At 37.3% G+C, this 25,848-nt stretch overlaps 1 protein-coding gene across 1 annotated transcript in view; it reads right to left on the reverse strand.

The window, feature by feature from the left end:
- Nucleotides 1–25,848, reverse strand: part of col16a1 (collagen, type XVI, alpha 1) — a 149,544-nt gene that overhangs the window by 79,855 nt on the left and 43,841 nt on the right. The window contains 6 exon segments of the mRNA XM_056479385.1: nucleotides 368–403; nucleotides 781–828; nucleotides 4,234–4,269; nucleotides 10,504–10,536; nucleotides 20,107–20,181; nucleotides 23,033–23,113. Coding sequence (XP_056335360.1) covers nucleotides 368–403; nucleotides 781–828; nucleotides 4,234–4,269; nucleotides 10,504–10,536; nucleotides 20,107–20,181; nucleotides 23,033–23,113 — 309 coding nt within the window.

Below are 25,848 nucleotides of genomic sequence, written 5' to 3' on the forward strand. Positions count from 1 at the left end.
GTAAGGTGTACCTAATAAAATGGCCGGTTAGTGTATATTTAATTTTTTTACTATGTTTAAAGATTTGATTATTTTATTAATAAAATGATTATTGATCAAACAAAAATACTGTATTTAATACTACTACTACTAATAAATAATACTATGGGTTTCATTTAAATAATCCAAAAATGTTAATATCAACAATTAAAAATAAAAAATTATAATTAAAATAATTGCTTTATTTTTAAATATAATAACTATTGTTATAAACATATATAAATATTGTTTTTAATGAATTATTATCAATACATTATATTAATATCATTGCATACATTCAATAGTTTTGAATACTATCAGCTTTACATGCAAAAACATATTGACTCACTCGTCCAGGAACTCCAGCACCTGTGCAGTCCAAACCCTGTGAGATTTACACAACCAACTTAAAATACAAAAACCATTCACATAAACATTCCCAACAATACTGCATATCAAGCGTTTCTTGCTTTTATATGCCTCATATAAAACCCCATCCTAAAGACTCCTAATACTGTCTTGATGCGGTGCTATTCATTAATGTTATTAATATATTACGAGTTGATGCCAGTAATAATGAAAGTTTTGAGTAGTCGGCCAAGCTGGATCACTGGCACAGAAGCTCACTCCTAATGAGGCATTTGTAAAATATGCCAAAATAAACAGCACTGCAGTCATTTATTCCCAGCAAGCCTGGACGCAGAGAAGGATTTAGCACACAAACTCTTGCTTCGGTATTATTCAGTGGTTGACATTTCTTACCCGATCTCCCTTTTCTCCCTTGAGTCCAGACTGACCCTCCTGGATAGCCTGCAATACAATTTAATGAATAGTTTACTCTATGCATATAAAACAATATCATGTTGAAGAAAACCAGCTTGGGCTAAACTAGAAAAATCAATCAATCAATCAATAATAAATACATACAGTTGAAGTCTGAATTATTAGCCCTACTGAATTATCAGCCCCCCTGTATATTTTTTCCACAAATATTATATATTTTTGCCCTTTTTGTTGACAAGAAAAAAAGGTGTGTTGCACTATTTATGTCACTAGGCAACGACTAAATCAGCTACGTATTGTGCACGAGTGTTGCTGTTGATATTGTTATAATTGTGTATTATTGGGATATTCAAGATTTGTAGTCATAAAGCTCTGAATAACTTGAAACAGCGACCACTAGTTTCTCCTCATTCTTTAAAAAGTCTCCGTAGTCATCTTGACAAACACAAACACTGCACGTAGCGTGGTTTTTCCGCACAAAGTTGACTTTTTTTTCAACTGGATCAGGGGAAGCCAAGCTGAAGCACTTACTCTGGTCTCCCAGGCTCTGCGAAGGTTGGGGAAATTCCAAATTGAACCAAAACAAACGATTACAATTGGCTTAAAATTGGCAATGAAAATTCAGGAATTCAGGAATGTGATTTCAGGAATGCGAGGCGCAACAGTCGGTTAAAATGTGAGGTGTGCAGGGCACATAAGCAGCACGCTCGCAGCGATTAGTAAACCATTCAAAAGATGCACCTCTCAACGCAAAAAGCGTGTTCGGTGTGATCGGCCCCTAATTAGGCAAGTCAATATATAATGAGGGTTTGTTCTGTAGCCAATTAAAAAGTATACTGTACTGCTTACAGGGGGCTAATAAAGTGATTTTAAAATGGTTTAAAACAAATTAAAACTGCTTTTATTATAGCAGAAATAAAAAAAAATGACTTTCCTCAGAAGAAAAAATATTGTAGGAAATACAGTGAAACATTTCTGAAACATTTGGGAAATATTTAAAACAAAACAAAAAAAAAAAAAAAAATCACAAGAGGGCTAATAATCTTGACTTCAACTGTCAATACATAAATATTGTGCCAAATTTTAAAATTTATACATGCAACCAGCATGTGATGTGGTAAAAGCACTGATCAAACCTTGATATTGTGCAAAATATTCAGCACTGCACAAAAATAAATACATAAAAACTTGCTATCCACCCTTTTCCGGTTTGGAGAACTTCCATTCAAAAGAACTGAAACAAATCACTTCAGACAATAATATTGCACTACAAACAATCCATATACTTTATGAAAACCGAGGGGTACATTTGTGTTTGTGCTTTATTTTGATCTGTCATGAAAATGACATCACATTTTAACACAACATTAGTACCATATCTGTAGCCCAAGTTTTTTGTTTTGTTCCTCCAGATTGTTGTCTCTACAGTACAGTAATATTGAACACATCTGTAATATTGTTGCAGAAAGACTTGTTTGAAGTTTTTGAGGTTATTCATGGTTTGCTGAAACGTTTATTTTTTTATTAAAGGTGCTGTATGTAAGTTTTTGATTCTTCTAAAGCATAAAAATACCATGATATGTTCGCAGATATTTAAGAAACATGCTAAGTATTCTTGTTTATCTGGAAAACAATGCTAAAGTCAGATATTCTGCTTTGAAAATGTGCAAATGTGTCGGAACGTCTGTCTTTGTTTTGGTCATTTAACCTGCCCAATGCCACTTTAGCCAATTATATTTCAGAACCCTGGGTTTTCTTTGTGGAAAACAGCATAATTCATTCATTCAGTTAGGAAGGCTCTCAAAGTGTGCATCCGCAAACAAAATGCGACCATCGGTGGATGTAGCAGACTCCAAAATGAGAAGCAAATTCAGAGTTCCACATGAGGTGGTTATTAATTAGCAAAAAATATAAATATTACAAAGCAGGTTACACTATAACCCTATGTCCTAACAACATGCTACACGAATTTAGCTGTTTGCACAAGACGAAACACGACAGAAACTTAAATACAGCCATTCAGAAGCACAGAACAGTGCACTTACTGCACTGCAAAGAAATTATAAGGTTTATAATCTAATTAATACATATTAAACCTCTTTAACATTATTAAATGTACATGCTGTATCACTGATATGTGTTGGCAGTTACAGTTCTGAAGTTCAATTTCACAGGGTTTATTTTATTTTCAAGATCTGAGGAGAAAGGATCTGTTGTGGTATGGCAATAAATGTCATATTGGCATTCAAACTCACATTATTAGCATTTAACACTGAATAAAGCACATGAGGTGTACCTGAGTTGATCATGTCATCAAGTATTCTGTTGTTCAGCTGCATGAAATAGAAGCCGTTTCTAATATATCAATTTCAACTCATTTTCATATTGAAAATACTTCCTCTATCGCGTGTCATTGCTTTTATTCAGAACACGGTTTAAATCAGCCTTTAGGCTCAACAGTCAGGCACAATGCTGTTAGTGTCATCAATCTGGCAAACTGCACTTGCGTTTGTTTTGAACCAGGTGTGCAATACCTAGTTCAACCACTGGGTGTCAAACTTACATACTGCACCTTTAAATTTTCTTTTTTATATATGATAAATGAGCTGTGAAGAAAATGGGTCCACCTCAAAGTCAATAGTATCTGGATGCAGCCTTTACGATGCAAGCTGAGATTGCATCACACAGCGATGCAATGTCAGACAAAATGCACTCAATGGAGCGAGTGATGCCATTGTGAGGGGTGGGGTTAGGTAAGCCCATTAAAAAGCATGGGATGCAGCACAAATTGCACTGCACCAGGTCTTCATCCAGACCCCACTCTTCAAAGTACTCATTTTTAAAAGATATAGTTCACCCCAAATTTTAAGTTTACTCACTTTTTACTCTCCCTCATGAGGTTCCAAACCTTTATAACTTTCTTTCCTCAGTTGAACACAAAGCAATATATTTTGAAGAAAGCTAAAAACCTGTAACCATCGACTTAAATAATAAAAAAATCAAATATGGAAATCAACGGTTACAAATTTCCAACATTCTTCAAAATATCTTTATTTGTGTTTAACAGAAGAAAGAAACAAGTAAATGGTGAGTAAATGATTGTCATTTTTGGATGAACTATGTCTTTAAAATTATTCACTGATTGTTTACAGTTTGACAGAAGTTACTGCGCAAAGCATCATGGGGCCTCGGAAAAAAGTGGATGTAAATCTGCAAGTGCATTGATCTAATGAAGTTTCTGGCCAATCATTAAACATTCATACTCTACAGGTCTCAAGAATCGATGCTGCATTTTCCACAACTGCAAATGCATCTTTTTTTTCCAAGGGCGTGAAAACACTCATGCGCACTCATGCATGCAGATTCTGCTGCGTCTCCATACACAGCCATTATACATGCTGCACACATTACAGACTGAATGGGAATACCCACACTCGATTCCTCACTGAGCAGTACACAGCCTGCACACTGGAAAACAGAGAAAACCAGGTAATTTTAATCCATCGACTTGTCTTTTAAAGGGATAGTGCACCCAAAATGTAAAATTCTGTCATTGTTTATTCACTGTTTACGTGTTCCAAACCTGTTTGACTTTCTTTCATCTGTTAAACACACAAACACAATAACAATCTATAAAAACTGTCTATGAAAGTCAATGGTTACACGTTTTTCAGCTTTTATCAAAATATATTCTTTAGTGTTCAACAAGGATATCCAAGTAAGGTAAAACTTTTGGTCAAAAACAGTTTTGTTAACTAAAAAAATAATCACAATAATTGAAAAACTAAAACTAAAAATATCACTAAAACAATAACTGAAATAACATAATAATTAGCAAATATTATTCATTCATTTTCTTTCGGCTTAGTACCTTTATTCATCAGGGGTCGCCACAACAAAATGAACCGCCAACTTATCCAGCATATGATTTATACAGCGGATGCCCTTCCAGCTGCAACCCGGTACTGGGAAACATCCATACACACTCATTCACACTCATACACTACAGCCAATTTAGTTTATTCAATTCACCTGTGTTGCATATGCCGGATAAGTTGGCGGTTCATTCCACTGTGGTAACCCCGGATGAATAATAATATTTGCTAGGGGTGGCACAGTGGTTCAGTGGTTAGCACTGTCGCCTCACAGCAAGAAGGTCATTGGTCCGAGCCCCGGCTTCCACCACAGTCCAAAGACATGCGCTGCAGGTGAATTGAATAAACTAAATTGGCCATAGTGTATGAGTGTGAATAAGTGTGTATGGATGTTTCCCAGTACCAGGTTGCAGCTGGAAGGGCATCCGCTGTATAAATCATATGCTGGATAAGTTGTTTAAGTTTAAGTTTAGTTTAAGTTTAATTTATTCAATTCACCTGCAGCTCATGTCTGCAGCGCATGTCACATATGCTGGATAAGTTGGCGTTTCATTCTGCTGTGGCGACCCCTGATGAATAAAGGTACTAAGCCGAAGGAAAATGAATGAATGAATGAATAATAATAGGAGGTTTGCATAAAATGTAATGACAGCTGAAACACTAAACTTTGCTTTGGTCTACAATGGACAGGACTTGTTAACAGTCAAGCCCGAAATTATTCACACCCCTGGCAAACTCTGACTGAAAGTTTTTTGTTTAAATGTAAATAAAAGCTGAGAAATATATATATTTTTCCACAGTGATGCATTTTGTACAACATCTTATCTTTTGGGAGAAGCCTGCATCATATCTTGGTTGAATAAAAGTAACTTTAAGTCAGAATTTGCCATGGAACAAATAATTTTCAGGCTTGACAGTATTAAAAAACTAAACAAAAATATGTTCACAAAATTTAAAGATAACTAAATTGAAACAGGGGAGACGCAGTCGCGCAGTAGTTAGTGCCGTCACCTCACAACAAGAAGGTTCGAGCCTCGGCTGGGTCAGTTGGCGATTCTGTGTGGAGTTTGCATGTTCTCCCTGGGTTTCCTCCGGGTGCTCCGGTTTCCCCCACAGTCCAAAGACATGCGGTAGGCTAAATTGTCCGTAGTGTATGTGTGTGTGAATAAGTGTGTATGTGTTTCCCAGTGATGGGTTGCAGCTGGAAGGGCATCCGCTGCCAAAAACTGATTTTTCAATGTTGGATAAGTTGTGGTGACCCAAGATTAATAAAGGGACTAAGCCGAAAAGAAAATGAATGAATGATGTAACTGAAACAACAAAAAAGTAATGAAACAAACTAAAAGCTGAAATTGAGAGCAAATTTAAAAAATTGTCTCAAAATAAAAACAAATTTAACAATAAAAACTATAACAACCTTAGTGTTCAACAGATGAAAGAAACTCATAAAGGTTTATAACCCCTTGAAGGTGAGTAAATATTGAGTACTGTTTATTTTTGGGGTGAACTATCCCTTAAAGGTGGATTTTTGTTTACTTCCTCTGCAATAAACCTGCATTGCCTTATGCGCTGTTGCTCATATTAACCTGCGGGTGGCAGTGCAACATAAAGTTAACGAACAGAGTAGGTTGCGCGTGCACGAGGACCACGACTGCGTGTCATTTCGGTTTTTCTCACAGGAGACAAAGATCAATAATGAACAGAAGACTCCTTATGGCGGTGCTCTCCATACCAGCTAAACGGCTATAAGGGTGGAGAGGACACGCAAAGTGAAATATTAATAAATAGCTGTTGGTTTTTAGTGAAAAAGCACAATTAAAACAGAATCTACCACCCGTCGAGTTGTGCTTAGCCAACAGGCGGTTAACGCGCATTGATGTGGTGAGCATAGACTGTAAAAATGGTGAGGTTTTGAGAGACAGAGAGGAAGGGGCCTTTTTCTCTGCAGCAGCTCTGGCTGATTCATTCTTTCCAGAGGTGCACACTGAAAAAAAAGCAACATGATGAAAATCAACTCTTTCATGCACTCGCTCGGCTCGCATCAGTGAGCAGATTTCATATAGTTCCACTGCTGCGGTAGGTATCGTTTTAAAGATTTCATGTGTTTAACCAAACTCACTGGAATGTTCTGGGTTCAATAGAATCTGAGATCAAATGACAGCATTTGTGGTGTGATATTGATTATCACAGTCTAATTTAAACTTTTCTTTAAGATGAGAAACTGCATGCAGAAACAGTTTTTTATTTTTTATTTTATTTCACATACTTAGTTTGGAGATTCTAGGTTTGATTTACAGAACTGCACCCCCCCCCCCCCCCCCCACAAAAAACAAAAAAAAAAAACAGTTAGTTGACTTTACTTAAATAAGATGAGTAAACCTGTTGCCTTAAAGCATAGGTCTCATACTCAATTTTGCTCCAACCCTAATCAAACACAGCTGATTCAACTTGGTGAAGTTTATTTAGAAACTAATTTTGAGAGGAGCGCGTGCTTATGATTGATCATGGCCGGTCCCACATTGGTTAATGCACGATTCACCAATGAGACAATTTCTAACACACTATAAATAACCAGAGCATCTTACTTTAGCCATCTTCATCTTGAAGAATCCCCCCTTCCACACCTACTCCTCCTCCTTTTTTTTTTCATAGACAGGGTGGCACGGTGGCCCAGTGGTTAGCACTGTTGCCTCGCAACAAGAATGTCACTGGTTCAAGCCTTTACCTGGCTAGTTGACATTTCTGTGCTGAGTTTACATGTTCTATCTGTGCTTGTGTGGGTTTTCCCCGGGCTTTCCTCCCACAGGTCAAAGACATTTGACATAGGTAAATTGACCAAACCAAATCGGCACCATAGATGAATTCCTAATCAGCAGTATATCTCTCCATAGCAATTCCTAATCTGCCATTCACCATAAATAAGCAGGGGATTTCTCGAGACCTATCTGAGCTCAATCTGCCCTCTCGCCCGACAAATGGGAGGGAGCTCCAGGCTCGAGGATCTTATGAGCTTAGGGCTTTCTCCTGGGACAGCATGCTAAACTTGCTTTATAATCAATCATCAGCTAAGTGTGAACTCTTGAATCAAGGTGTATAAGACTACCAGAGACTTTTAAGCAGGTGTGAGTTGGAGGTGGCTGGAGCTAAACTGTGCAGAGCTGCGGCACTCCAGGAATTGAGTTTGAGACCACTGCCTTAGAGGGATAGTTGATCCAAAAAAATGATGTTTACTCCCCCTCAAGTGGTTATAAACCTTTATCGGGTTATTTAAGTAGATATTTTGAATAAAACTGAAAACCTGTAACAACTTTCATAGTAGGAAAAACAAATACTATGGAATTTGATGGTTACCGGTTATCAGCTTTCTCCAAAATACAGTATCTACATTTGTGTCAAGAGAAGACATAAATTTAAGATAGGTGTGGGACAGGTAAAGGGAGAGTAAATGATGACACTTGTAATTAACTGTAATGTAATAAACTGTAATGTAATAAAAGTTGAGTGAAGCATCCCTTTACAATTATTAAGTAAATTAACTATGTTCATAATCATAATATCAACAGTTCACTTTTTAAAGTCAACCTGTAATTTTTAAGACCATGGGTTTACTTTAAAATCTAATGTAAAGAAAATACCCTTAAAATGTTTCTTCTGTGACACAATCAATTTGTGTCTGTAGATTTCTATTGCAGTACATATATTTAAAGGCTGTTTTCCGAAAATTATTATTTTTTATTTTGTACTGAGCCACAAATCGCCACTTTATTATCATATATTATATTATTATCAGATTGTATTATTATCATATCATATATTGTGAAATTACCCACTTAAAATTGTTTACATGCAGTTTTAGAAAAGTTGGAATACAATTTTGGACAGATTTAGGGTTTAATAATGAACTTTTAATGACAATAAACATACAATCAATATGATCTAACATAAGGTACAAAAACAATATGATCATCATATTGATGATATACATTTAATAAATCAATATGATTAGATGCTTTCTTAACTGATGTTTTCTCAACTCAATACACTAATCGGACACTTTATTAGTTATTAACGTAATAAAGTTATTATTACTACACCTTACCAGTACCAGGTTGGACCCCCTTTTGCCTTCAGAACTGCCTTAATCCTTCATGGCATAGATTCAACAAGGTACTGGAAAATTCCTCTGAGATTTTGGTCCATATTGACATGATAACATCATGCAGTTGCTGCAGATTTGTTGGCTGCACATCCATGATGCGAATCTCCCATTCCACCACATCTTAAATGTCCTCTATTGGATTGAGTTCTGGTGACTGTGGAGGCCATTTGAGTACATTGAACTCATTGAACTCATTGTCATGTTAAAGAGACCAGTCTGAGATGATTTGCGCTTTATGACAGCGCGTTATCCTGCTGGAAGTAGCCATCAGAAGATGGGTACATTAAGGTCATGAAGGGATGGACATGGCCGGCAACAATACTCAGGTAGGCTGTAGTGTTGACACAATGCTCAATTGGTACTAATGGGTCCAAAGTGTGTCAAGAAAATATCTCCCACACCATTACACCACCATCACCTGCCTCAACCGTTGTTGTCTAGCCTTTCTCCTCTGACCTCTGGCATCAACAAGGCATTTGCGCCCACAGAACTGTTGCTCCCTGGATACTTTCTCTTTTTTGGGACATTTTCTGTTAACGCTAGAGCTGGTTGTGCCGTAAAAATCCAAGTAGATCAGCAGTTTCTGAAATACTTGATAACCATGCCATGTTCAAAGTCATTTTAAGAGTTCCCACTTAGATATGCTTGGCATTTAAAGCAGGTTTGGCATGCTGTCCCGGGAGAGAACCCTGAGCTCGGAGATATTTGAGCCCAGGGCTCCCGCCTGGTCGATAAGCATATCAGGAGATCCGAGATCAGGTAGGTCTCGAGAGCTCCCCCTTTAGAAAAGGGGGGAAAAGGAGGAGATGGGGTGGAAGGTGTGATTCTTGCAAACGAAGATAGAGCAGTAGGGAGAAAATAATCCATTTATAGTAAACTAGGATCGCTCTGATTGGATTATTACTGATTACAGATGAGCGGCCAGACGTGCTCAATCATATCACGTGCTCCTCTCGAAATTAGTTTATGAAACTTCACTTAAATCACCTTTCTTTCCCATTCTGATGCTCAGTTTGAACTGCAGCAGATCGTCTTGACTATGTCTACATGCCTTAATCAATTAAGTTGCTGTCATGTGATTGGCTGATTAGAAATTTGTGTTAACGAGCAGTTTGACAGGTGTACCTAATAAAATGGCCAATGAGTGTATATATAAAATCTGTTAATCATATCAAAACCACAAAAGCCCCACTTGCATCCCACACAAAAACTGGAATTTTGAGGTTTTGTAATACAAGTGAAAGCAGATAGTACCTACTTTCTCTGAGTCATAAAGATGAGTGTTGAGTGGGTGCAGAGAAGGGGGGAAAGGTGACAAACTGACATGAGTTTTGCCTATGAAACATGGGTGGTTTTCTCGTATAGTGCCAGAGGAGCGCATTTACCAATCAAAAGTCTCTCCAGATTCCAGAGGTGTAATATCTGCTATCAGTAGTAAATTATCTCATGTGTTTGTCAGGGTCAGGTGTCAATGTTCTTCCCACTGCAACTCAGCACGCAGCAATTTACTTACCAATTAAACTGAATTTCTACAGCTATTCTGTGGATTCAGCAGGGGCCGCACTTCTTTTTTGTCAGGTTTAGAGCTTCATAATTGGGACTGCCTGTTGCTATTGATGGCAAACAGAAATAAGTGATTTTTCTGTTGACTTAATACAAACAACTTACTTTTTCCGCCAGTTCCTTGGATCCGAGGATTGCCTGTACAACATGAAAAAAAGGAAACAAAAGGTCAGATTTCCAAAACACAATGAAATACTTCAAAAACAATCTCTGCCTTGAAACTAAGAGGGTATATCAAGCACCAGATCTTAAACAGAGAATGACAGTCATTTCAACAGAAAGAATAATAATGTGCAGAATCAAGTGTGCTTCACCAATGAAAAATGTTCCTACATTCAAACAAATCGTTGCTTAAATCATTAAGACAGTTAGCTTTGTTTCTGAATGAATCAGCTATTTGAACAAATCGTTGGAAGAAACATTTCAATAAATCGCTCATTAACATTGGCATAAACCAGACATTTTGTGACTTGCATCCAATTGAAACGGTCCTGAAATAATTTTAAAAAATGCAGGGCGGTGTATTTTGTACTTCGGTGATTTTGTCCTTTAGAAACTGACTGGATTTTAGGAAGACGGGTGTTGTTAATAAAATGTAAAAAGATCGATGAAGGAACTTAATGCAGTACAGAAACGAGAAACACACTGATAGCCCCAACCTAAAGGCTTTCCATGTGACCAGAAGTGGGCAAAAGTCATTTCAAGGAGGGAAGGAAGGTTGCAAATTTTGATTAAAAATAATGAAGTAGTGATGGGTCGTTCTTAAACGATTTGTTTATTTTGAACGAATACTTTATGTGACTCGAGATCAATGAGTCCTCTCAGGGAGTGATTTGTTCATTCACGCATGCGTACATTTGTGCAGGTGGAAGAGAAGATTAGTTCATTTTTCAAGTTTGAGTCATTCGCTCATTACATGACAGACAGAAGCCAATCATATGAATTTAGAGCTGGAAAAAGATTTGATCCGTTCATCTATCGAGTCCTCGGTTTGGGTCATTTGTTCATCACGTGAAAGAAAGAAAAGGAAAGAAATAAAGCCGGTCATATGCAGTCAGAGCAGGAAAAAGATTTGATCTGTTCATTCCTTGAGACTTCAGTTTTGAGTCATCTTTTTACACGCTGTCACGTGATAAACGAACGACTCAAAAACTCAAAGACTCAAAAGCTGAACTAATCATAGGTGTTTCCGGCTCAGACTTTACTCATTGGTTAAGCTTACAGTATATGTGATTGTCAGTGTCAGTTGAAAGAACAACTCAAATCTGAAGACAAGCCAGAGAGCTAATCAAAGACGAAACACCATGTAAACAATGCAAGATTATTTTCTCTTACTTAATAGCGTTGCATTGTATAGTAGCATTCCAGTTATGACGTGTTTGTAGTGTGATCAACGTTTGGGCTAGTTGTAGATAAGTTTGGAAGCATCTCGTAACATTTTAATGTTTTTTTGGCAAATTGAATCAATTGAACAATATGACTCGAAAATGATTCTTTCATCTCAATGAACGAGACTCAAAGGTCCGAGTCAGTAAAATGATCTGAACTTCCTATTATTGAAGTTTATAAGAACCACCACTATATACTGTACATATGAAATAAAAAGAGTACATTCTGATTTCATGCCGCATTTATTACAGGAACCTACTTCCATCTACTGGTAGCTTTAATGTCAACTATATTTATCCATGACCAAAATGCCCTCGCAAAATATGGTTTATTAGTATTTATTGATCCTACTGAGTAAAATAGTATCAATCACCACCTTTTTGACACCAAACCGAAAATAATAGAATTGTGCATTTCAAAGTAATGTTGCAGTGTTTCATTCCTGATTGAACAAACTGAATAAGTAATTGGTTCAATGATCCATTAATAAAGACCATTCATTTATTGTTCACAAAAATAAATCATTGGAATGAACAATTCAATGAATCACTTATTAAGACAGGAAGTTGTCTACACCTACTGGTGGCTTTAATGCCAAATTTATTTATCCATGAAAAATGCACTGGCAAATTACTGTTGATTTATTGTTATGAAAAAACATGTTTGATCATTTTCTGTCAACATAGCGTACCCCTTGGTGCAGTTCATTCATTCATTTTCTAAGTCCCTTTATTAATCTGGGGTCGCCACACCAGAATGATCCGTCAACTTACCCAGCATGTTTTACACAGCGGATGCCCTTCCAGCCGCAACCCATCACTGGGAAACACCCATACACTCTCATTCACACATATACAATACGGTCAATTTTAGCTTACCCAATTCACCTGTGGGGGATACCGGAGCAGCCAGAGGAAACTCACGCAAACGCGGGGAGAACATGCAAATTCCACACAGAAAGGGCGACTGACTCAGCCGAGGCTTGAACCAGCGACCTTCTTGCTGTGAGGCGAGAGTACTACCTACTGCGCCACCGTGTCACCTGGTGCAATTCATGTTCCTGAAAACGTATTATTTTATCAAATATGAGCCCAAAAAACTGAATCAGCCAAGCATGGATCACTCACAATCAGATCAATAATAAGAAAGAAACATCATTAGTTACAGTATCTTACTGCAGTTGTAGCAAACATTAAGTGAGATCTGATATTCGCAGATTTTAGCTTGTACTGTGATAAAAAAAACAGAAAGACCGAAGCTCCTTAAAACAGCATCCAGCAATACCTACAGTATGTACATAACACCATCTCTCACTTATTGTTCTGAAGTTGACATGCTCAAGTGTATACTTATATCTGCCGGCACTGTCATATTACTGTTACCCTCAGTTTCTTCAGTGTGTACAACACCGAATATGAGACTCTTTTGAAAGAGAGCAAATGGGGAGGAGAACTGGCAAAGAAAGGAGAGGGGGAAGTAAGGTGAGGAGGGACATGATTTGAAAGAGAACATCAGCGACAGACAGAAAAACAAAAGATGTGTTTGTGGAGCAGACGCGAAAGTAAATCCTCAAGTCATGTCCGAGCAGAGCAAGCAAACGCAGCGGAGGGAAGGCTGATGGGAATAGAGAGGCATGGAAAACAGAGAAATCATGGAAAAAAAGGCTATAAAGGAAAAGTGCTTATTACCTAATCACCGGTCATACCCTGAGACCCAGTTCAGAAATTGCTGAGAGCGTATAGCACTTACACACAAACACTAAAAGCAGAGCTCCTCAGAGAACATGAAATGGACATGTTGTCCATATAGCTACAGGCTTACATGGGATGGAAAAGAATTTTGATGACCTGTTCCAAAAAACCCTAGTGGAATGATCGCATGAATAATGCAGGGAACTTTGTTTAGCTGCAACCGTGCGGCTCTCAGCTCATGAATTTCTCCCTGCTGATGAGCTCAAGAGAAAGAATCCGATGATGGAAGAATACTGTGCTTTTAAGGGGCTTTAATGCGGGGTGGATTGAGGATATGAGTAGGAGGAAGGGGTTAATGCAGAAGTAGGCTAATGCTAGCAGCGTCCAACACATCCTGGAACTCATTACAGTTCGTCGTAAAACACAGACTGCAGTGTTACAAGACAGTAACCTAGGTCAGGGGGAAACATGGGAGCATGTGTGATTTAATTTTTTTTTGCCTGTCTGCGCATGTGTACCTCATACAGATAAATAAAGAGTTGGGCTGAAAGTATGTTTGGGCTGAGCTACAGCTGTGGTGCTTTCTGGATAACACTGTGTATGGAACAATTTCCCAAATGAACAAACACACACACACACACACACACACACACACACACACACATATACTGTACAGTTATCTTCATGGGGACTTCCCATCGACATAATGATTTGTATACTATACAGACTGTATATTTTATTCCTCTACCCCGAAACCCAATCCTCACAGAAAACAATCTGCATTTAAGATTTTCAAAATCCTTCATTCTGTGTGCTTTATTCAACCCAGGCTCATTCTGAAAATGTACGGCTATATACATTTCTGGTGAGCGCCAAATACGTCTCAGGAGCTAAATTTTTTTGTTGTTGCTGTTTTTGTTTTACGCAAATCCACCAGAGGCCGCTGTGTACGCTTTTTCAGATCTCAAATTTCTCTCGCGAGTGCCATTTGCGCCTGTTGTTCTCGCGTAAATCCACCAGAGGCCGCTGTGTACGCTTTTTCAGATCTCAAATTTCTCTCGCGAGTGCCATTTGCTCCTGTTGTTCTCGCGTAAATCCACCAGAGGCCCTTGTCGACTGACTGTCTGACTGACTGACAAATCGACTGACCCACCTTCCTCCTCCCCTAAACCCAACCAATAGTGTTTTCAAAAGCACCAATTGACCCGCCCACATACTTCCTTAAACCCAGCCCCTGTCGATTGACTGTCTGACTGACTGACAAATCGACTGACCCACCTTCCTCCTCCCCTAAACCCAACCAATAGTGTTTTCAAAAGCACCAATTGACCCACCTACCCACTTCCCTAAATCCAACCGACAAAAACAATCCTTAAAAAGAAAAGCCTTTGCCTGATTATTTCCATGTTTTCAGATTTTACCACATTCTCACCCTGTTATTTACTTTTTTGTTTCTATTTTATGTTTTGGCTTCTGTTTTTGTCCTACCTGCTTTCTGGAACTGTCCGCCGACGTACACGGTGAGCAACTGCACAACCATACGGAGGTAAGTGGCTAGTAAGCATGAAAAGGAACAGCGTCATGCTGTTTTAAAGACGAAATGCAGCCATACATACGTCTGACTACATAATTTGTGATCTCCAGAAATGTATATAGGGTTATGTTTTCATAATTAGCAAATGTTGGATTTATTGGAGAGCCCAAAATGTCCCCACAAGGTCAAAATTTGCTTGTATTACTATACATTTAGCCACCACAAGTATAGCAATACTAGTAAATTTTGACCTTTATGGGACATTTTTTGGTACACACACAATAGGCAAAAGCACACAAAATGACACATCTAAAGAGTTCCAGTGGACCTAATTTCCTTGTCTGTATGGCAGCAAAGCTTAAAAGCATTTATACCTCAAACTATTTATAGCATTTCCACCTCAAACCTCCAACTGCGATTCTTGTTGGGATGTTTTCCACGCAAAAGTGGGAGTTCAAGAAACACTACATGTTGCAGCCACACAGTTACACGTAGCTTTGAGTGTGTTTGGCTCCAGTACAGAGCCCTCTGGATGTAATTATGCTGCATGTCTGAGTGTGTACGAAACAATACACGTGGCAAAGCGAGATGATATGTGACCAGTTGGAGACCAGCTGAAGTGCCTTCACCGAGGAGCTTTTTATTAAGCCCTGCTAATGATCATGACTCACTGCTGCCAGGAGAAACAACAAGAGCAGCCCACACCGACATCACAACTGCTCTTTTCCACAGACAACCAGCTCACACCGCTTTCATTAGCATCGAGAAACTGCTGATGGATTGGTTTTTGCAGGGGGAAATAGCATCCAAAAAATCTGGTCTGAAGAAAAGGGAAAGGCTGAACTTTGGTTATTCCTGGAGAAGGTAGAGGCCACTGAAATGCAGAAAGATGTGACGAGGTGATTGTGTTTATTTGTAGCTGCTGATGTAAACTTCAGCTCAAAACGATGAAACTCTGAGTTTTGTTTATATATAGTCCACGGCTGGCGAGCAAAAGGATAGTTCTTGCAAAATGAAAACTCTTTCATTTACTCAACCCATGTTGCTTCGAACCCTTGTGACTTCTCATGGGGAGATATTCAATATATACTGCTGTTTAACAGTAAAAAAAATATGTGTTTCCTATTTTGTGAAAGAATTGACTAATATAAAAACTAACATGAACTAAAATTAAACAACATAAATAAAAAATGGCTGACACTTTAGTTAGCGTAACAATACACACCATTTTCTACTGGATGATTACTTGTCTAAGATATTAGCTGCTTATTAGCACTTACAAAGTATGATCTTATTTTACATACCTAAATCTACCCAATACCTAAAGCCAACTATTAATAAGCAGCTACTTAAGAGTTTATTAAGCTAAAAGACCAAGCTAATAGTTTGTTAATAGCATGAATTGTGCATTAAAATAAAGCGAGACAATAAAAAGGGTTTTCTCATCTGTATGTACAGTAAAATTGCCAGTGCCGCATTACAATTTTCCATCCTGTCCCTATTATGCTTTAAAAAAGGTCATATTTTGGTTTTGGGGGTCTTCAACAACTGATATGCATGCAAGATCAAAAAACATTTTCATTGTCCTATAATATGCATTTATTTTTACCTAATTATCCCAACGACTCCCATATGATTTGTTCAGCGATTCATTTGCTCCCAAACCCCTCCTAAGCATGATGCTAATCTGTGCTGATGACCTAGTCTGTTGCAATTGGTTGATTGCTTTCAGCGCGAGACAGAGAGAATCGCCTACCACAACTTATCAACAATTTTGTAGTCAGAGTGCAGAGTATATATGTGAGCCCAATGCAGTAGTGCATTAAAGCAATGCAGTTTAACACCAGCATATCGCTCTATTCTTAAGTAAAAACAGTGACACACATTCAGTATTCAGTATTCAGTAAAGCTGAACTATTTTGAAACTTGACCGCCGCACGTGTGTAGGAACAACTGGCAGTGGCCATAGCAGTGATAAATGGCAGAGGATCGCAAGCTCACAAATGCATTTAAAACCGTAAAAGCAGCACGCGCTGCGTTTTTAACATGGTTTTAAAAGTGATATGAGAATATAAAGTTAACCAGATACAGTACAAGCCACGTGGAGTGGTTACAAGTAACAAAACACAATTAAATACGTAATTTGCAAGCTTGAGAAAATGAGGCAACCAATTAAATTGCACTTATTTACAGTTGTGAAAAGGAGAAAGAAACTGATCCACGAACTGTGTACTGTAAAGTTCCTGTCAAGCTCTGACAAAGTCCCATACATCAATAAACTTTTCTGACCCTTCCTTTAACAAACGGCCGATAAATTCCGCGTTGTAAGTGTGTATTGCTTTAGCACTAGTTAGAAAAATGACAGCAACACAGCACAACTTTCCTTCACACTTTAGAGCACAGCGTCTTCGCGACATGATTCAGCCGGGATCTGCTACAGTGTTTGTCTTCATCTTTTTCTTTCTACAGAATTTGTGGGCCAGGCCCAGGGTTTAAATTTTCCCAGGTTTGAGCATGTAACAAATGGGCAGGCTTTAGTTCACATAAAATCCCAAATAATGTTTTTTGGTTTCGAGTGTGGGCTTGAAAAATCTCTGTTTCAAGGTCCCTTCCCCTTAGCCCTACACCTTCAAGCTAAAGAGAATTGGGACACAGAATTGGGCGAGGGGAAAGGCTAAGGGAGAGAATTGGGATTGGGCTTAAGTGTAGGCTGAGCCGATACAAGAAATCTTTTATACCTGTTCCAGTGGGTTTATTTAACAAGAGTTTATCTTGATTATCATCATTATTATTGTAACTACTGTATTTTGTACTGTTCTTATTGCTTTTATTGTATGTCTTCAGCAATATGGTGATTCCAGTGACAAATTTTCTGTCAAGGACAATAAAGTTTACTATGTATTAGAGCTGAAGATCTTTGCCCGTCGGGTTCAGGCTTAATTTCTCTCATTTTAGATGGGGTCGGGCCGGGCTCAGGCTTGCGCTCACACTCCGGCTTGCGCAGTAAATGAACTGTCATGTGATGCATTTTGATTAGCGCAAGAAAGTAATCAAATCGTTTGTTACAACATCAAAACCCATCCCTGCAAAGGTGAAACAAATGATGACGAAGAAGTCAAAAAGAGCAAATTTTGGGGAGTGGTAAAATGTACAACAAGCAGACAGGGAAAATTATGAGGTCACTCGCTACACTGAAACCACTGTCATGGAAAATGAAATGGATGTTCTTGGCTGGTGGAAGATGAACAAACAATCCAACCCAAAACTATATGCATCCTGGCCAGTAGCAGCAGCAGTGAAAGGGTGTTCAGTGTTGCTTAGTGAGCGCAGGACTGCGCTAAAGCCATTTGCAATAGATTCAATAATGTTCCTCCACAAAAACACGTAGCCTAATCTTGGTGAGTAAAGGATTTTCAAATTATAACTAACTGTTAATTAAATCATAAATGATTTCTTTGTTCCAACTTCTAAGTAGCCTATAGCCTACGTTTGTTATGAATAAATTATGTTAAAAGACGTATAAACGACTCATTCTTAAAAAAGGCAAAAGAGCTGTGTGCATGTGCACATTTGTCTGGCTGTAAACGGGTTCGGGCTTTTAAAAAGCTGTCATTCAAAATTGACTTGGCTCATGCAGAATTGTGTCTGCTTCGGGCACTGACGGGCCTAACTTTTAAGGCCCGATTACTGCTTTACTTTACATGCAGGCCAGTGGGAAGCTGGGGGAGAAGTTAAAAACGCTCATTTTCAGCTTATTTTGGACCCAAGAAATGGAGAAAAAAACTAGTGTAAATTTGGCAGGAGCACTGTGTCTGTTTGACGTGTCATCTGATCAATATCACAATCAGGTCAAAAAGTAAAAAAGTTGAGGAGAGATTGCTTATTCTCTTCAAAAGCCAGGTAAGCAACACAAGTTTCTGAAGCTAAAGCCTTCTTTTTCCATTATATACAGTAGTTAATAACGAAAGATACATTACGTGACCTTGCGTTGTTTCCTACGCGTTTGTTTGGTTGTGAGACGTAGTTTGGACAAAGTTGTCGATGAGTCTTCCTATTTTAAAGTCATGCAGTGTGAACTCTCCTGTTGCCGATCCATCCTACAGTGTAAACACAGCACCGACAGAACGCTAACCCAGATAGTCATGCAGTGTGAAAACATCTGTGACACGACTACTTTAAAAATCATGCAGTCTGGTAGAGTCATGGCTATTAATTTTGTTTTGTTTGTTTGCTTTTTTACTCCAGAGGATAAAAAAAAATGTATACTTATTATTTTCAGGGTTTTCACCTTTATTGTATAGGAAACTAGAGAGTATTGACAGGAAAGCATGAGGATCAGAGAGAGGGGAAAGATATAGGACCTAGGCATAGGACCACGAGGCGGGAATCGAACTTAGGTCGCCGTGAGCACCGGAGTGTATGTGTCGACGCACTAACCACTACAACACTAGCGCTGACTACTCAAGAGGATTTTATGCATGCTTTCAGCTTAAAATATTTTTAGGTTCAACTGAAAACTGATCTTGAATAACTTGAGGGTGATTGAATTAATAGAAAGCACTAAAAGAAATTTTTGGGTGAACTATCCCTTTAATATCATTAATTTATGTGCACAAAATGATGATGGGTGTTTTCAGTCATTACTGTAATTATCTTGCATCTTGCACTTTAAAATGCCATCTATTAAAAACATGTAGCTTGTTTAAAAACATCTCTAGGCCTCTTCAATATGTTCCATTTCACTGAATTTTTGCTACTTACTAACACAAGGGTGCATCGTGTGTGTGTGTGTGTGTGTGTGTGTGTGTGTGTGTGTACAGCCTCTTAATAGCTCCCACTGAGAGCAAGTATGTCTGTCTTCAAACACTTCAAACCATCTTAAGATCAAGATCCCGCATTCAATAACTAATAACCCCACTCTTAATTTCTGTGAGATCTAGTCATTAGTGGCCTTGGTGCACTTTTAGCGGCTCGTGTTCAAGTGCAGCATTAAAATGTGCTCTTGCAGGAGATGGGTTTATGTTTTCAATAATAACATCTGTACAACCCATATTAATTACACAAAGTGGAGAATTTCTGAACTGGATCATGTACCTGACTGAAGGGATTGGGCACAAACTCCACCTGGTTTTCTGCAGCTCGGCGACTCTTTGGAGCATCAGGCGGGCACTATAGAAAAAAACAAGGGTCCAATTAAACCAATTTGTTCAGTATTGATCGATAAAATGAACACAATTTTTTGCCTTTTACAATTTATTACACCTTTTAAAGAGACACACACAAAAATACTCTGTTTTTGCTTCCACACAAAATCAGCATTTACAGCATGACATCAAGTCTTGTCACCTATCGAAGTTTTAGGAACAACAAATATTAACTTGACTTCTAGTTGATCATTTGGTATTAGAAGTGGCTTATATGAATGGCAAAGGCATCAAGATTATGCTTATTTTACCAAAATAAAATATGATCATGCCTTGATTTTTAATTATTTAATTAGGACAGTAAGGTCTGACTTTGCTTAGACAAAAGTCTTATTACTTAACATAAATAATGTAGAGTATAGGATATAAAGTTGTGGTGCAGTGGAAAAAGTATTATATGTGTATGACTCCCATGAGCTTGGAGGACTGCATCCATAAATCTCTGCAGTGACTCAAATAACTTATTAATAAAGTCATCTGGAATGGCAAAGAAAGCGTTCTTGCAGGACTCCCAGAGTTCATCAAGATTCTTTGGATTCATCTTCATTGCCTCCTCCATCTTACCCCAGACATGCTTAATAATGTTTATCTCTGGTGACTGGGCTGGCCAATCCCAGAGCACCTTGACCTTCTTTGCTTTTAGGAACTGAACTACAATACCCCCATACTGAATGTTCCACCAAACCATGACTTTTCCTTCACCAAACTTTCTGTGAGTCTTCTCAGACACATTGGAAACACCTGCGACTTATATTACAAATTCTAAAAGAAAAAAAGGATAATGGTCCCTTTAAAAAATAAACAAATAATGTTAATCAAAAAAGGAAATGCTGTCTTGCCATTTACCTGAAATAAGCACTAAACTTCCTGAAACGAAAACAAAATTATAACATCTTCCACTTACGGATGATGGAGGCCACTGTGCTCATTGGAACTTTCAGAGCAGCAGAAATTTTTCTGTAACCTTCCCCAGCCTTGTGCCTCAAGACAATCCTGTCTCTGAGGTCTACAGACAATTCCCTTGTCTTCATGCTTGGTTTGTGCTTTGACATGCACTGTCAACCCTGGGACCTTATATAGACAGGTGTATGCCTTTTCAAATCATGTCCAATCAACTGAATTTACCACAGGTGAAATCCAATGAAGCTGCTGAAATATCTCAAGAATGATCAGTGGAAACAGAATGTACCTGAGCTCAATTTAGAGCTTCACGACAAAGGTTGTGAATACTGACGTACATGGGATTTTTCAGGTTTTTATTTGTAATAATGTTGCAACAATTAAAAAATGTAGTAATATTTGTCCTTAAGGTGCTTTTTCACATAAATAGTTAACAAAGATACTTCTTTATATGTACAACCCCAGTAATAAGCTATTAAAACCTTAAATTTATGCACACATACGTGTAGCGATATTTTCTACAAATGCAGTCTTTTAAAACACCTTCAACCCAAGTCATTTTTCAAAGACTTCAAGGATGTAGTCGCTGACTCTTTCTTTTAAAAAAGCCACATAAGCGCACATGCATTCAGGGAATAAAACAGTAGCTCTTGTTTCCATTTTAAACACTGCTCGCAGGGAGCTTTGAGCAATCGCCCCAAAACGACAGAAGAACACAAAACTTAGTTGGCTTCCATTTAAACAGAAGCACACAACCGAAAAACACGTGGCTAAATTAAATTCATTAATTATATGTGATTCACTTCTGGCCTTATAAACAGCCAGCTAACTGTAAAGGGAATACTTCACTGAATCATATTTTAGACTAAAAAAGCAGCTAATGACATCTAATGCTTCTTGGCTATGGAAAATATCCCCTCATCCAAAATTTGCGACGAAATCAAAAATAGCAGCTCTAACAGACTTGGCTGTACCTTTTCCCATGTGCACTTCCTTTGTCAAATAAGTTTCACAGGTGACACTTCTTTACTATTCAGGTCTGTGGGAGGCTGGATGCTTTTTTCTGAAGTTATCTGCGAATGACGCACTCCTGTGAGCCTTTTTCGATTCAGCAAGTCTTGCCAAAGCTCTGATCAATTCAGAAAGGAGAAACGTACCAAATTCCAAATCCTCAAATAAAGCATCACTCCCACATCGATGACTCAGGATCTGCTCCTCCACCACAGCCGTCCCGATAGAAGCTGAGCCGCTGCTGGAGCTTGATCCATCAACTACTACAATGATTTTCCTCTTTTTTTTTGACAGAAAGAACGCATACATACCCTCAGCAAAACAGGAGCTTTGCCTCTGCTGTGATCATTGAAAGCATGTGTGGATGTTTCATCAGCTTGGGTGAACTATTACTTCAGAGTGGCAAAAAAACACACTTTTTTAAAAAACGTATTCTACCTATACTCAAACTGTGCTAGATTCAGTTCATTAAAACTATTGGAAAAACTTTTTCTTTTAATAGACTTTTTGATTGTTTTAATTATATGCAAGAAATCATTATTTTTCATTCATTCATTCATTCATTCATTCATTCATTCATTCATTTTCTTTTACTTTTTGTTACAATACAAAAATCAGCCAACGCCATTGGATAACATTCTATTTTTTGCTCAATTTCAGCAAACACTGTGCAAATAATTGTTGCTTTTATAGTTTACATAAAATTTTGAACCACAATATTGGCCATTAGCCACCATTCTCTCTATATAACGATTCAAAAAGCCACTTAACAGCCCATAGTAGTCGACCACTAAAAGAAATTAATTCACTACACACACATACACACACACAAAACGTTGAAATTTCATGTAACACCATGTATGAGAGCCTTTTTCCGGTAATTTTAACAGTTCAGACTTTATTACCCGAGCTCCAGGAATCTCACAGCAGGCCTCCTGGATTGCCAGAGAGGGGTCACAATACACCATCACTTGCTGGACGTCAATCTGAAGAGAAAGAAACAGAAAGGCCATATTAAAAGCAGAGCGAGAACAGACAAAATGAGCTTTTTAAAGGCTAGACCCCCACTGCTTTACATATGACCACTTACATGATCATTTTGCTAAGTGGTTGGATTAACGAACTAATTAATTAGTAATGGATGAAGCTCGTTCAGACTAGAACAGGCTGTTCGTTTCATCTCTTTTTTCTCAAGCTCAGCCCTGAAGAGAAGCGCCTGTGGTCTTGCTGTCTCTCAAACATCCACCGATACACCCCTGCCACATTTCCCCCTACAGACACGAAGCCTAGGGCCAAACCTGCAGGAAACTGGCTTATAGGAAACTTTCACTTCCGATTACTCTATTAGCGCTTCATTATCATAGGAGCTGGAAGCTTCTGCAGTCTAATTCACATAGAATTGGGTACATTCATTGTGCTCATTTATGAGTGTGTTCCCTGCAAAAAAATACTAACAAACAATACAAAACATTACATAATCGGTCCTTGTTTTATTGGAATGTTTTAATGGAAAGTGCACTGTAAAAAATCTTTTAAAATTAACTTTTCTAGTCATCTCAACTTTCAAAAAACAAACTGCACAGTAAAAAATGCCTTAAATGCCTTTAATATTTGAGTTGAATCAATTGGACTTTTCTGGTCATCTCAACTTCCATAAAACCAACTGTCTAAAATATTAAGTTAAACTTTATATAACTATAATATTATATAATCTTATATATAACTTTATATTCTAAAGTTAAAATTGATTTGAAACCTGATTAACTTTTTTAAATAAGTTAAAGCAACATAAAACATTTGCTGTTTTTTTGTCATTAAATCTATTACAGTGTTACTAAAAATGTTAATTTTAACTTTGCATAGCTTAAAAGATTAGTTGAAACTTGATTAACTTATTAAAATAAGTTAAAGCAACATAAAAAAAAATTGTTGTCTTGACTTTTTGCCAATGCATTTTTACAGTGTGTAACTACCCTATGAGACTTCACTAATAATGTTTTGTATTCTATTGGTGGCATGCTAAAATCAACTCTAATGGATTACATCCCAGAACACATTAAAATGTGCTGGTTGTAATGATTCAAATTTCATGGTTTTCAACGGTGTTTGTTGTGGAAACCATTAAAGCAAATAGAGTTATAGAGTTTACGACTGTTTTATTTTTCATCAGGCTTCCCTTTTGACATATTTAGTTCAATAGATCATTTTCACAGGACTGTTTTAATTTAACGTTTAACAGTCATTGGCACCTTAAATCCTTGAAAGTTTTTAATATTTAGATTTAAAAAAACAAAAACATATGTATATTTATATCTATTTATGTATTGTATCATCTTTGCATCAAATGGACAGGAGAGTAAATTTGACGTTTTTCTCTATTCTGGCTGCTGTTATCAGCCTCACACAATTTTTCTCTTTTTTTTGAAAGTCTTGATAACACCATTGTGCAGTTTTTCTTGTATTATTTCAGCAAATAAGTATGTAAAAAAAACTTTTTTGTTGTACTCTCCCATTCACTGCGTTCTAAGTTTACCCAACTGTGACGATTTCTGCTGCTGAGAAACCCTGAAATGTGAAAAGAGTCCATTAGTTAACATTTATGTGATTGCTTTGTTGGTTAAATTGAATAAATGTGAATACTGCCATCAGAATCTTGATACACACCATCAAGCAGAATAAGACTGCAAAAAACGAATCTTAACGAACGAATGGTACCTCAACTTACAAGATTTAAAGATGTTTACAATGTATAATTTCATTGTCGTAAATAGAAATTTTGTTTTCTAGTTGACAAAACAGTTGACAAAAACAGTGCCTATTAACAGTCCATTTAAAATAACCGTACAAATATACCATACAAATATACCGTTGCATATAAAGTATAGGGCAAGTTAAATTAATACATTTTAACTTTCTGAAAAAAAAAACAAGTATATGAATATGCATACAGTTTTAGTAGGAATATTCATTCAAGTTTGCTTTATTTAAATTTTTTTAAACTTTTTCCTTCAGCTCATTTTAAATTATTGCCAGTATGACATTACAATTTTTGAGCAAACAATGACAGCAAAACAGATCTTTTGTACATTTATGAAATACATTTTTTTATTGCTTCGATTTATTTAATTTTAAATAAAATAATTAATTTAAAAATTGAAATAAATATAAGATAAAATAATATTTTATTTAATATACATAAATATAATTGACAATGAAAATTATTAACGGTCCATTTAAAATAACCGTACAAAAACCGTTCACACTGCAGTCGGATTGCAAAACATCAGATCTGTGTCTGATTTAATACCACATATGAAAGTGGCACAAATCTGAACTAAAAAGATCAGATTCCATGCGGTTTGGGCTGTTCACACTGTCTAGAGTCACATGAGGGGGAAAAAATCTGATTCGGGCCACATTTGACTGCAGTGTGAACGTGGCCAATGATTAGCCCTCCTGTGATTTTTTTTCCTTTTTCAATTTTTTCCCAAATGATGTTTAACCTCTTAAGACCCAAGGTGTTTTTTTTTTACATACATTTTTTATTTCTCTTTGCTATTTGGGATTATTGGAACCTAATTAAAATAAAATCTAAGTATCATCTTTTAATATGTACTTTTATAGAAAAATGATGTCCATATATGTGGACTCGTGGTCCGAATTGACATTAAACACTTTTTCCTGACTGTTTTTAATGCATATATAGCATAGAATTTTTTTT

Source organism: Danio aesculapii, chromosome 19 (assembly GCF_903798145.1).
Source record: "Danio aesculapii chromosome 19, fDanAes4.1, whole genome shotgun sequence".
Lineage (NCBI taxonomy): Eukaryota > Metazoa > Chordata > Actinopteri > Cypriniformes > Danionidae > Danio > Danio aesculapii.